Raw genomic sequence first — 12,956 nt, 5'->3', positions numbered from 1 at the left:
TGTCTCTCCCCTTTGAATAAGCAAAAAGCCACTCGGTACACACAGGTATACACAATTGCATGCATAATATACAGAATTTTATACATGTATAATTGTATGTGTGTGCAATATTCGATTTTTAATGTATATCTGCCTAAAAAAAAATGCTACAAAAAATTTGTTGCTAAAACTCACCTGAGTTTGGTCTACACTCTGAATGTCACTTTTTCCTGTAGTTTACTGGCCTCTAGCTAGAGCACAGTAGAAATGGATAGCATTTCATTGCTTATCTTTATAGAAATCAGTAAGGAAATTGCTAATGAGTTCAGTAGGTTTTAATCTTTCCTGAATCAACATCAAAAGCATATGACTCACACAAAATCCTCATTCCATTTTACTGGCATCAGCAGGTATATGAGCCTACTTTTTTCTTCTGGCATCAGTAGTTATTGAATTAGTTTTCCTACTGTTCAACAGCCTTTAATACAAGACAGTAAATGACAGCTTGATTGTACTGACTCCATTATGATGTCCAGACAGAGAATTAAAATTTCATTTTTCTATAACGGAAATAATCCAGTCCAAAAGTAAAAGCAAAAGAACCCCGAACACACTACCCCTAAAACCCCCAAAGGGTAAGTATTTAAATTCTAAATTACAGTTTTACTTGGAGAGTTCAGGAGACAGTTTTAGGAAATGCCGCCTTCTTTCAATGTCTTACCAACAATTTGCTCTTCTGTCAGAGACACACCAAACAGTAGGACCCTCCAAACAGAGAGGGAATTGGGATACTGGAAACCACAGAGACACGAATGAATCCACCATGGCTGCAAAGCTATCCAGCAGCAGTTAAGGGTACTTTGCCATCTAAACATGCAAAGTAACTTAGCAGCAACAGGAGTTAAAATTTGCTTGGCTATGACAGCCAAAATTCCAAATATTTTGCTGCGTAAAGTAGTGTAAGTCTCCTATGATTTTCAATGCTGACTGACATTATTTCAGAATAACAATAGAGATGCCCCAACAGAGAGTAATGAATGCCCCTCCAGAACAGTGGGTAATGAAAGTTTTCCCTAATTAGCATAAGTGATGCTTTAACAAAGGCACTACTCCTTTTCTCTCTTAGTTAATTTTTTTTTTTCCCCCCAGTTGCATCCCATCTAGAAACTATTCTGTCACTGCCTCAAGGACAGCAGTAATCTTTTTACTATGGTTTTCTAACTCATTACAAAAAGCAGGAGTTTTGATGTGTGACCAGAGAGCTTATGTAATTTTCCTTCTTTTCGTCTGACCTAGCAGCATGGCTTGTAAGAAACAGCAGCAGCTCTTTTTTAAAGCTGCTGAGCAAAATGCTGCCACAGAATACTTTTCACTGAATCCAAGCTTCACAATTCCTCTAACAAAGTGTTTTCACAAATTTTCTGAATAGGACAGATTTTATTGTGTCCCAAAGTATGATTCTTAAGAAGTCTGAGGAAAGGAGTAGGACAGAAGTTAGCTGCAGAAAGCAGCTGAGTTAAAGAGGGCTGTTAACAGACCAAGGCATACAAAGCAGTTATGCAGTGGAAAGCAGAATTAAATTTGTATTCTAACTAGTACTTTAAAAAATTAAAATCAAGCTATGTATTTGCCTCTTGCATTACCCGCGGCGTATTGTCTGATTGTAACATGTACTTCTATTGGTTTTGCACTCTGTTTTACTAAATTTTTTTTTTCTAAGGAAAAGTTGCAGTGGAAAATAATGACATGAAGTATTTTAGCGGGAAATGGGAAAATCTAAACTGCACGTGGGTTTTTCTTATTAGCAACCTGATCTAAGTCACTTCGCATCTTTGAATAGGAAATGAATTTTTATTGTCCTTACTTACCTTTCATTGTAATACATTAATTGAGATCCTCCCTGGATTTACAACAGTTTATATCGAAAGCAACTCTTCATAAGAGATTAAAGTAATGGCAGTACTATCAGCAGGCAATGTTTTTCCGGTATAAATAAAAGAAAGGTGTACTGATGTTTCCTCAAATTTTTAGTGAGCTAAGAATCCCTAGTCCATTCATACCTTCTTAAGGGACGGATTAATTTCAGACAACCTCAGCAGACCGAAGAGGAAGGTGTTCCTGTTCCTGCTTTGTGTGCTCTGTATTTGCAGGACAGATCCAGCTCCCTGCTGGACACTGTGCAGTTCCCCATCAGGGGAAACGCCATTTGGTTTCACACCACCACTCCTTTGTACTGGAGGCTGCACAATTTTTATGTATGAGCCCCATGTACAAATCAGGGGTTAGCTGCCATGTTGCCACTGTGGTGCAGAAGATAAATGAGTGATTTCACACATTCTCAACAAATGGACAAAACTTGAAGTAATGGCAATGTGTCCTTTTTCAAGCTTCTAGTCTAAGAGGAAAAGAGGAATGGGAATTGGTCTTGAGGGGATCCACAAAGGCAAGGAAGTAACTGGAGGGATGCAAAAGGCTCTGTGGGCTCTTCTCTGTAATCAGAGAAGCTTCTTAAGGAAGGCAGAATCAATTTTTCACCAGTATCCTGCCTGTCAGGCAGGGAGAGGATAAGAGATGCATGTGTTGAATTATTCAGGTGATTGGCAAGACATTAATTTGGAAGAATGTGAAGTTTTCATAAAAATTTGAAGTTCTCCTTTCATTTGAAATCCATTTGGGCTTTAGTCAGGCTCTGACGCCTTCCTACCAAGGATGCTTATAAAAACTTAATGGAAAATTAGATAAATTTTCCATTCTCCTTCCAATGGTTCTTGGGAATTTGTGTTTTCAAATTCATTGGTTTCACAATCGATGGATCCAGATCCCCCTCTCAGTTTTCCTGTCCATGGTAGAGGAAAAGACTGAACTATAGTTTACGCACTTCTATCTAAGGGAAAAAAATAGGAGTTGAGGGGTTAGTAGAATTCCTGCAAAGATAAAGGAAGAATGGAAATTAAAATTGGAGGGTATATTTTTATTAGGACAAGAAACACTGCTAGGTCCCCAGAGAAGTGAGTGTTCAGTCTGTGACTGTCTAACTGGGGAGGAAAATGATGGAGCTGTGGCTGTGTTGTGTCAAAAGAATAGGTACCTCACTCACTGGAGGTGATGAAAATCCCCTTAGGTTCACTTTTGCCCATTTCCCTTGGAGAAATGCAGATCTGCCCTGTAACTATCTTGTACCATGGCACTGTAGTTCGTGGGTCTCCCCTGTGGATGCAGAAACGTCTGTGCTCCTCTTGTTCTCTCACAGAAGATCTAGTTATATAGGACAGTCCAGCTTAAACCACTTGGGCCTTGCCCTAGGACCTTCCTTCAAGAGGAAGCAGCAGAAACTGCCAGGGGCTCTGAAGGTGCACAGGGAGCAATGTGTCTGGTCCTCAACCGTTTTTCGCATGGTTAGGAATCAGCAGCTCTCAAACGTCCTGTGCCACACCATTCACCAGAAAAAAAGAAAAAAAAATCTTGTTGTTTGGACTGCATTTGAAGCCTGGGAATTATCCAAAATAAATCTTATCTGCAGAAAACAGGTTGTTCCAAATGGAGGCATTGTATGGCTGGTGAGCAGCCAGATCCATCCCACTGAAGTAGTATCTCTTTTTTCTTCCCCCAAAGGATTAAAAAGTACGTCTTTCTAACATTTCTTATCGACGAGTTTCATCATACTTAGTTTTAATTTCTTAGCACTGAACTCACCAGTTTCTTGGAGGAGGTAGGCTGGGGTGAGAATCTTTCTAGAGCTACTTCAGTGCTGAAATACACTGAGAAGAATGGTTAGGAAGATGATATTTTTCTTTGTTTTATTTATCTGCAAAGCACAAAGAACTCTGTGCGCCTTGTTGCTTTCTTTTAGATTGCTATTTTGCTTTAAAACATCCAAAGTCTGTAACTAGCCTGGCTGTGCATAACTACAGGAAGCAATTTCATATGAAAAGCAAATAAATAACAGGTTAGAATTCTGACCATTTTCAGAATTTTCAGAAAATATTTTAAAGGACTTATTTACCCTTGCTAATGAAGAAACAGTGTTAGAAAGAGCCCATGCATGAAAGAAATGTGAACATCACTGGACTTCTCCATGTCTGAATCTTGATCTACAAATGGGAATATTCATTCCTTTTTGTTTCTGGACAAATTTTGGCAATTTATAGATGATAAGCCATACAGATATTTTTTTTTTTTACTATGAAATTATTATGAAAACATTAAAACATTCTCAAAATAATGGTTAAAATTAACTGTAGATAAGGTGATGAGAGAGAGAGCCAAAGCCTCCCATGGCCCAATGGCCATAGCTCAGCTGATCACTTACTTTGCAGTATTGAAATGTATGCTTACTTCCTGCCGTTTAGAATGTATGTGCCTGATGCTAAGGTGAGTCAAAGTAACAGAGCTTTGAACAGATGTGGGATGCAGTGCAGGGCTCATGACTGAAGGAATAAAATGCTGGAACTGGTCACCTCGCTTTCAACTTAATAAACTGATGAGATAAAGTTACAGGATAAAAATACCAAAGAAAACAAGCAACAGGACAGAGAGGTTACCAAAGAAGTTTTGCCAGAATATATGCCAGGACTTCAAAAATATAAATTGTCTCTGATTCTTAAAAAGCCACTACAAATCTGTGACAAAGATGGGAATTGTTATTGAAGATGTGGATTCAAAACCTGTTAGATTTTACAAGGTCATTTCTTCTCATAGATAGCTTGTACAAAAATTTGCTTCAGAGCTGTAGTAGGATGGGAATAAACCAGACTAAGTTATAGGCTTGACAGAGCTACAGGCTTGCCTTGTGTTTCAGCGTTTTAGAATCCTAATTTACTTTCAGTCATCTAGGTTAGATTATTACTTTCTCAAGTACACAGCTGTCTCTCGTAGCAAACAGTCTTAAAAGACTGACTGTCATGATAAATCATTCCTACCTCATCATCTGTCAAGCTTGAGGTGCTGTCTGAAAGCAGGATGAACAACAATATTTCACTGAGCTCTGGGGCAAGATCACACCTTTCTGCAAGAGTATTTTCCCTTTTTTCAAAGTGATTTACTATTGTGACATTTCCAATCTGGGAAACAAAATATTTCTTCAACTTGGCCTTGTAATTGTCATTGTTTGATGTGTAGGATACACTGGTCTGAAAGATCAGTGTCCCTGCACTATCTTTGCCTACTTAGGCACTTTTTTAGGCATGTACACACTTCTTAGATTATGTATATATATTAAGTTTATAAACCAAACTGGAGTTGTATTTCATATGGATATATATATTGCTAATACACTGTAACTGGAATAGAATTAGCTAACATCTGACCATAGGATTTTTTTCCAGGAAACAAATTACTACCGTTTTTACATAGTTTATAAATGAGTTCATATCCTCCGGAATACATTATTACAACTACTACAGAAAAGTCATTCTTAACACCATTCTTACAGTATTTTTACATGTTTTTTAAAGATTCTATTGAAAACCAGTAAGTGGGTAGCAAGAGGTTTGCAATTCAACCAGTTAAAACACAGGCAAGGGTGTTATGATGGTATCTTCCTGCAAACGCGTATGCCTGACTGATTTCTCTCGGGCCATAGTATCAGTTGGGAACTTACTCTTAATGTTCATTCCTGCGGCTTGGGGTTCTATTAGTCCTGTGGCTCAGTATATGAAAGAAACTCAGGCTCTGGAGATCAACTGCAGTGTTTTTTATTTATATTTTCAGAGACTGCATCATGCTCTGCTGCTTGAACAGTGGCACAAGCTTTGTTGCTGGTTTTGCTATCTTTTCAGTTCTTGGATTTATGGCTTATGAACAAGGCGTGCCCATTGCAGAAGTTGCAGAATCAGGTAAGTTCCAAAAGTAGTTTTCTGAGTTAACAAAAAATGCCCAGAGTTTGCTGTCAGAATACTTAGTCTGTGCCATGTCTTATGGATAAGTTGACTGTTGTGCAGATAGTTTTACAAAACTCCTCTTAAAAGCATGTTACCTGACTCATAACTGCTATAAGAAGAGTTCTTAACTATTTTTATGGTCATGCATTTATGTGTGAAAAATATTGATGTTACTGTGCATAGCACCAAATTCATAAAGTCAAGGAGCTATCGTAACACAAACTTACTCCAGCTGAGCATCCAGAAGATTGTTTAGCAGAGATATATCGGTCAGTTATGCCCCTTGAGTAGCCTCATGAAAGGAGCATTCAGTTTTCTTTAAACAGACCAAAATCCACACAAATATTTGTTCCTTCTGGAAAAAAAAAAAAAAAAAAGAAAATGAAAAAAGATATAGCTATTAAAGTAATGAGAAACCAAGAAACCATCTGTTTACAAGGAATCTTCGGAAGTCCTCTGAGGTCTTGTTTAATGTATACTATCCAAATACAGGTTTGTAACAGTCAGACAGCTAATGCCATCTCCTAATGTCAGTAAGTTTTTCTCCCAGGGACATACACTGAGACACTCTGGTTGATTAAGCATAAAAGTTCTTGTTTTGAGTCCAGAAAGGCACAAAGGCCCATCTCTACGAGAAATTAACCATCTAAAGTTCATTACCATCACTTAGAGTTAGGCATCCAATGAAAGTTAATTGCTTGTTAACACCTTTGCAGATGTAACATCTTTAAGCATCACTTAAAACTCAGCAGAACAAAAAGAGCAGGAGAGCTGCCCAGAAAGAAAAGCAGTATAATGCTAAACTGTTGAGAAGGAGAAACGACTCTCATGAAGTTACTCAAGGTTAGCAGGAAAACTGCAAAGCAAGTAGAGCTTCACTGACACTGTCATACAAAATATTTCTCTTTTCCTAAAGCCCCCAAGACAACTGCCTTATACTATTATAGAAACTATATAGAAAAAGGTTAAAAGAGTTTACAGCTACTCTGTAAACTATAGGATCTTGTAAAGACTGCGTTAAATGAAAAAGCAGTAGTGTTTTGACAGGTCTTCACTGAAGTTATTGCAACAGGAGCACAGAGGTAATTCTTTATCAGCCTTGTGATACTGCATTTGTACCCCTGCTTTAAAAGCTATTAAAGCATGAGAGCTTGCAGCAGCTGAAAAATGGGCACAGGTAAATAAGAACAGGAAAATATCAGCTAAGTGAAATGGTTTTTTAGCAGATCTGAGAAGTTACCAATGCTATTGCAAAAATGTTCTATTTTAAAGATTTCTGTAAATATGCAGCCAATGAATTAATGTTATGTACCAGCAGCAGCACTCAAAAATGCAGAGCAGATTTTGAACAAAACGGTAGACGTTTGGCTTGCACTATGTATGGCTTCCAAGATGCAGCTCTTACCATTGGCTGCATTCTTGCACAAAATGTCAGGTACAGTTCTGTCTTAGGGGAAAAAAAAAAACCCACAAACTATTCCAGAATATGTTAATAAGATTTGTAAGGCAATCACAGGACCACATGCTATTATTTATTCAGGTCTGTGAGTCTTGCTGTACATCCACACAAAGAAGGAGAACATAAAGTACAATGATGTCTTAACAGAAGTCTTGACTTTCAAACATTTGGACAGGACATAGGCAGAGCTGATGTGCCAAGCAAGTCTTCATTAGTGATTAGCCTCATCACCAAATATTTAGACTATTAGAGATGTAGAGTTTGTCAAGGTTTTCCATGTTGTATTTAGCTCCTCTTATCTGCCATAAAAGAACAACCAATTCGTGGTGGGTTGACCGTCACCAGCAGGTAAGCACCCACACTGCTGTTCACTCACTCGCCCATTCCAGTGGGATGGGGAAGGGAACAGGAAGAGAAAAAGTGAGAAACAGGTGCATCCAGACAAAGTTTAATAAGCGATGCTGTGCAAGCACTGTTCAGCAATAGCCACAATCTTGGAGTTAGCAATGCTGTTCTATCTACAAATCCAAAACGTAACACTGTACAGGCTGTTACGAAGAAAGTTAACTCCCCTTCAGCCAGACCCAGTACACAAGTATAAACTATTTCCTTCCTGTTCTTCCTTTTCAGGACCAGGACTTGCATTCATTGCTTACCCTAAAGCTGTTACCATGATGCCTCTTTCTCCTCTGTGGGCAACTCTGTTCTTCATGATGCTCATATTCCTTGGATTAGATAGTCAGGTATGAAACAAATGCCGTTTAAATATTTTGTCAGATTCTCTAGCATGTGTCTATCAGCATGCTTGATGTAAACAGCATCTAATATGATGAAAGAACGAACCCTAACTTAATTCTTCGCTTAAAAGCATTCATACAAGTTCCTTATTTTAAATCTTAGTTATGTGATGCTGGAGATTCCTTTATGATTTACTGTGAACACTGATTCAGCCTGACTCTAGCTTTCATTATTAACATGGAAATCAGTTTGAACTTAAATATGGGTGATTAAAATTCAGAGTTCAGTAAAATACCAGTGCATCTTCTTTTCCCATTTTTAAAGCACTTTGCAATGAATTTTGAAGCTGGATATCAGATAGCGATAATGTAAGTTCCTATGGTGTATTTATGGTTCAGGATACCATAGCAAGAAATGTGTAGTCATATTCTGCAGCAGAGTGGCAGCATAGAAGTTGTCCTTCCTGTGTGACCATAAAAATTGTGAAAGCTGTTTGATGAAGAATGTAAAGTAGTGAGCATTTTCAGCATGCAGCTCAGATCTTGGCATAATTTGCTTCAGCAGGTTTATGACTGTATACTGTAGGATAAAGCTCTTCAGTGCTTATTTTGCATGACATTTCCAATCATTAAACTTAATGTTTTAATAACTGCTCTTTTTTGTGATCTAACAATCTTTTTAAAAGTCTTTTTTAAAATGAGCAATTCCTGAATTCTACTCTTGACTGCTCCAGGGAAGCAGGCTTCATATTGTCTACTTTTGGGCATTAATTTTGGTGCCTATTTTAGAAACCTTGCTCCAGAGCCCAGAGTCAGAAGCTTGAGCCTCTTGCTTTCTGCTGATTTTCAAAGTTAGTAAGAATGTTCCTTCCCTCCTTCATGAGATGTACTTGGCTTGAGCACTTAATAATAGCTTTGTGGAATCTCTCTCTTCTGTAGAATGGGGAGAACTTATCCCAAAAACCTGCAGTTCATTTAGCAGTGCCTGAAGGTGCACAGCACTGCATATCGTTCCTTTGAGTGACAGAAGTGCAGGACACTTAAGAGTGAAATTCTGCTGCAGTCCTATGAATGGTTTGTACATTATTTCAGTCCCCTTCAAGCCACATTTGAAAGATTTAATTTTTATGTAATCCATCTGCTACAGGGCAAATGCATTGTGAGATAATATTAGAGGATTCAACTTTTTGAATTTGGTGGGGGACTGGAAATCCATAGCTTTGGACTTTTTAATTCTGAAATGACATTCCTCTCAGTTTGAGCTTCTACTTATAGAGTGTCCTCAGGGATCATCCAGTCTCTATGATGAGAACATAGAAGGATATTTGAAGTGTTTTGTAGCAAATCCAAATCCCAACAGCAGATGAGACACATATTTCATTTATACTTTCCTATCATTTGTTCTAGTTCGTGTGTGTTGAAAGCCTTGTGACAGCTGTTGTAGATATGTATCCAAAGATTTTCCGAAGGGGCTACAGAAGAGAACTGTTGATTCTCGGCCTTTCCATTGTATCATACTTCATTGGCCTAATAATGTTAACTGAGGTAAGCTGTGCTTTGTTGTACTACTGCAGATAAAAGGAAATGGGTTTCTGTTTATAATCATAACAGATAAAATGCAAGAACATTTGCCATAGACAAATTTCACTATCAGGAATATGACTACAAAATACTTGAGAGACTGTTCTCAACTACTGTGTAACATTTGAAATGTGAAATGTATCCTCAGTTTTTCAGTTGAGCTTAAGAAATATTTTAATCAAAGTTATGTAGCCAAGGAAATTCCATCTGCTTTGCAGCAGCAAACCAGATATACCGATCATGGTTTCTGCTTACCTACTCTGGGCAGACCAGTCTGAAAACAACTACATTTTGGATGAATAGATCAATAAAGAAGATGAAGTAAAGTGAAAATAGAAAACTAAAATGCCTTTGATTTTTATATCACCAGGCCAGGTCAATCAATACAGCCAATCTCTGAGCAGAAATTGCTTCAGTAAGAGTGAAATAAAAAAAAAGAAAAAAATGTTTTTCAAACAAACCAGGGTTTATTTTAGGATGTTCCAAACCAAAAATTCTGAGGGTGTCAATCCATCCCATCAGTTCATGATACAACATCTCTGCCACTACTGTGTTTGCTTCCCAAGAAGGGGAGGGACTCTGGGATCCTTTGGTACTTGGTAGTTTGGAGCTTGCTTTACAAAATGAGTTCTATCAACAGTCTTCCTCTCCTTCACTTTACCCTCTCAAGACAGGAAGAAGAGAGGCAGAAGCCCCACTCTCCTCTGCTCATATTCTTCTGCTTGCTGGGCCGTTAGAGCCTTCCTGCAGCAGGGAGCGAGGCAAAGAAAAAGTTTCATGTCTGAGGACCTGTAGAATTGTCCGAGAAAGGTTTGTCTGAGGAAGCCTGGCTGTATTAACCCTGAAGGGCCACGATGTGTCTCTGTGGTGCAGCAGTTTCAGGCAGCCTTGCCCACTGAAGCAGCCTCCCAGGACTTCATGACCTCATCTGGGGTCACTTAAATTCCCTCTACAGAGACCTACAGTCCTTAGACTACGTGCTTTTCAAATTGCTGTGTTACTGAAAATGAGCAAGTTTCACCCAAAAAAAAGGTGTTAGGCAATTGTAAACATGTTAGTCTGTTGTCCTGAGTACACAAGCTTTTACAACAAATAGAATAAATCAACTAATCAGAATATATTAGTTTTAGATACACTTTCAAGGAAAGAATAACTAAAGATGGGTCGAAAAGTGGAGACTAGGACAAAATGAAAGTTGTTTGTTTTTTTTTTTAGTGACAGTTTGTGCCAGACGAATCAGATCTCTTTCTCTGATAAGAGATACGACACTCTATGAAGCAAATGCAGTTGAGCAGAAGTTTTATACTTCAGTGAAGGAACTGAAAATTCACTACAAGAAAAATTATTAATTTTATTCACAAGAAAAGGACTTGTACAAGTAACTGGACAAAGAGGAGATAGTGACTTGCTGTTAAAGGAGATTCTTAGTGACAGACAGCTCTTGGTAGCAATTTTATCTAGTATCTGTAGTTGACTTGCTATGGAAACAAGTCACATATAGTCATTGGCTATGTGAGACTAGCTCTCTGGTGATGTATTCCCTCTTCATTTTAAATTTTGAACTTATTGGCAGATTTCAGTCAATTTAACAGAAGTTTCAAAGCTAAGTCGCTTTTTCATGAAAATTCAACATTCATGAAAGTTGGCAGCCAGATAGAGAAGTCCTAGAAGTGTCCTTATTGTTCAAAAGAACAAAGCATGAGTTCAGTCTTTATTAAAAACCAGAGAATTCACAAAAACGCTGTAGCCTAATGAGTGCATGAATAAGGGCTCACAGTCATCTATAAGATTTAAGTCCAAATCAGGCTTCATTAACTCTGATGTTCCTGGGTCACAGAAGAAGGCATAATGGTAGGGAAGGACTGGGTGACTGGAGTATTAAAGATGGGGTAGACTGTAGCAGCCTAAGGTATAAGGTCATCCATATAGTAGTAAACATTTCTACTAGGCATTGAAAACAATTAGGAAAAAGAAGTATCTGGATGTGAAACTAAGCACTACAAATAGGCTGTAGACATAAAACTGTATTTCTTAAATGTTTCGGGAAGGTATTTCCAATTGAGAGATGGGAATAGTCCCATGACTGGACAAGGTAATAGTCCCACTGAAATATTACATGTGACTCTGGATACTTGTAGTCAGACTGGAATAGCATGCAAAGCAAGAGCAGTGAAGATGATCCTAGGAGTATATTTTACCAGAAACTAGCAAAATAATGATAATATTATCAAGGATGTATGATTGCTTTCTGTAAGTACATCATAGATGTAACAGTGAATAACATGATCTATTTCTGCAAAAAGAATGGCTTCCTTTCCCTCATCCCCAATCCAGGGTGTATAAACTGGCCATGAATAATTAGGCTGAACCTTAAGAAAGGATTTTTATCCATCAGAACAGTAACGTCTAGAAGTTTTTCTAAGAAAATAGTTCTAGCTTTAAACTGGAAGTCAGCTTGTCAGATAGTTTATGAAAGGTATTATGTGACGTAGTTCCCTGTGAGAAAGAGGAATTGACACTGGTTGATTAAGAATTCCTTCCAGATGTGTGTCCCTATAAGTAGAGCACTGGAGCAGAGCAACCTTATAGGGACCAATTTGCCCGTAGTCATTCTTACCCTTGGTAAGATAAATTGTCTTTGCTATGTAAAACAGGGAAATTTTGGAATAATTCCTCCCAAGTGTTAAGCAGAGCACTGAGATACACATTATCGAGATGTACAGGCTAAAAGCAATGTAAGCATGAGGAGTGAAGAGAAAGCAAGTTCTTCAAAATGACAGGAATATTCTTGCAGGAGTTTTGCAGAATCATTTTCCTTACATTGCATGGTCTTAGTTGGTTGATCTCTAAGTTTCCAATTTGCTCAGATATTTGCTGAACCTCGTGGTAAGCTCTTTGCAGTAAAGATGTTCACTTGTGAGATTTTGGGAAGCTGTCAGCTGGCAGAGCTGACTAAAAGCAGTGTAGCTAATAATCAAAAAAAGGATCTGCATTAGGAGGAAAAAAAAATAATCTCTTTCAATTAAAAAATTTTACTTCAACGTTTGCATTCTGGTCTGGGAGGGCTGACATTCCACAGTGCTTTTACTATAACTTTTTGCGCAACAGAAACCTTAAAGGACAGAGAAACACTTTTTTTTCTGTGTCGCTAGAGAGACATAAGTTATTACTGAGAGATGTGACTTATTTACGTCATCAACTAGGCAATCTAAGTAGCTGTGATCAAATGCAGAAATGACACACTGATCAAGAATGCTCCATTCCATGGTACTCCAGTAAGGCATCAAAGCATTATGCATGAGTGAGACTTCCAAGGGTAAA

General features: G+C 38.0%; 1 protein-coding gene across 1 annotated transcript in view; it reads left to right on the top strand.

Moving 5' to 3' along the window:
* The window catches only part of SLC6A11 (solute carrier family 6 (neurotransmitter transporter), member 11), a gene marked incomplete at its 5' end in the record, with an annotated part of 77,534 nt that overhangs the window by 57,901 nt on the left and 6,677 nt on the right, over window positions 1-12,956 (top strand). The window contains 3 exons of the mRNA XM_009699371.1: window positions 5,689-5,813; window positions 7,948-8,060; window positions 9,462-9,599. Coding sequence (XP_009697673.1) covers window positions 5,689-5,813; window positions 7,948-8,060; window positions 9,462-9,599 — 376 coding nt within the window. The remainder of the gene's footprint in view (window positions 1-5,688; window positions 5,814-7,947; window positions 8,061-9,461; window positions 9,600-12,956) is intronic.

Source organism: Cariama cristata, unplaced genomic scaffold (assembly GCF_000690535.1).
Source record: "Cariama cristata isolate BGI_N322 unplaced genomic scaffold, ASM69053v1 scaffold6964, whole genome shotgun sequence".
Classification (NCBI taxonomy): Eukaryota; Metazoa; Chordata; class Aves; order Cariamiformes; family Cariamidae; genus Cariama; species Cariama cristata.
This window is presented reverse-complemented; position numbering and strand designations above follow the sequence as displayed.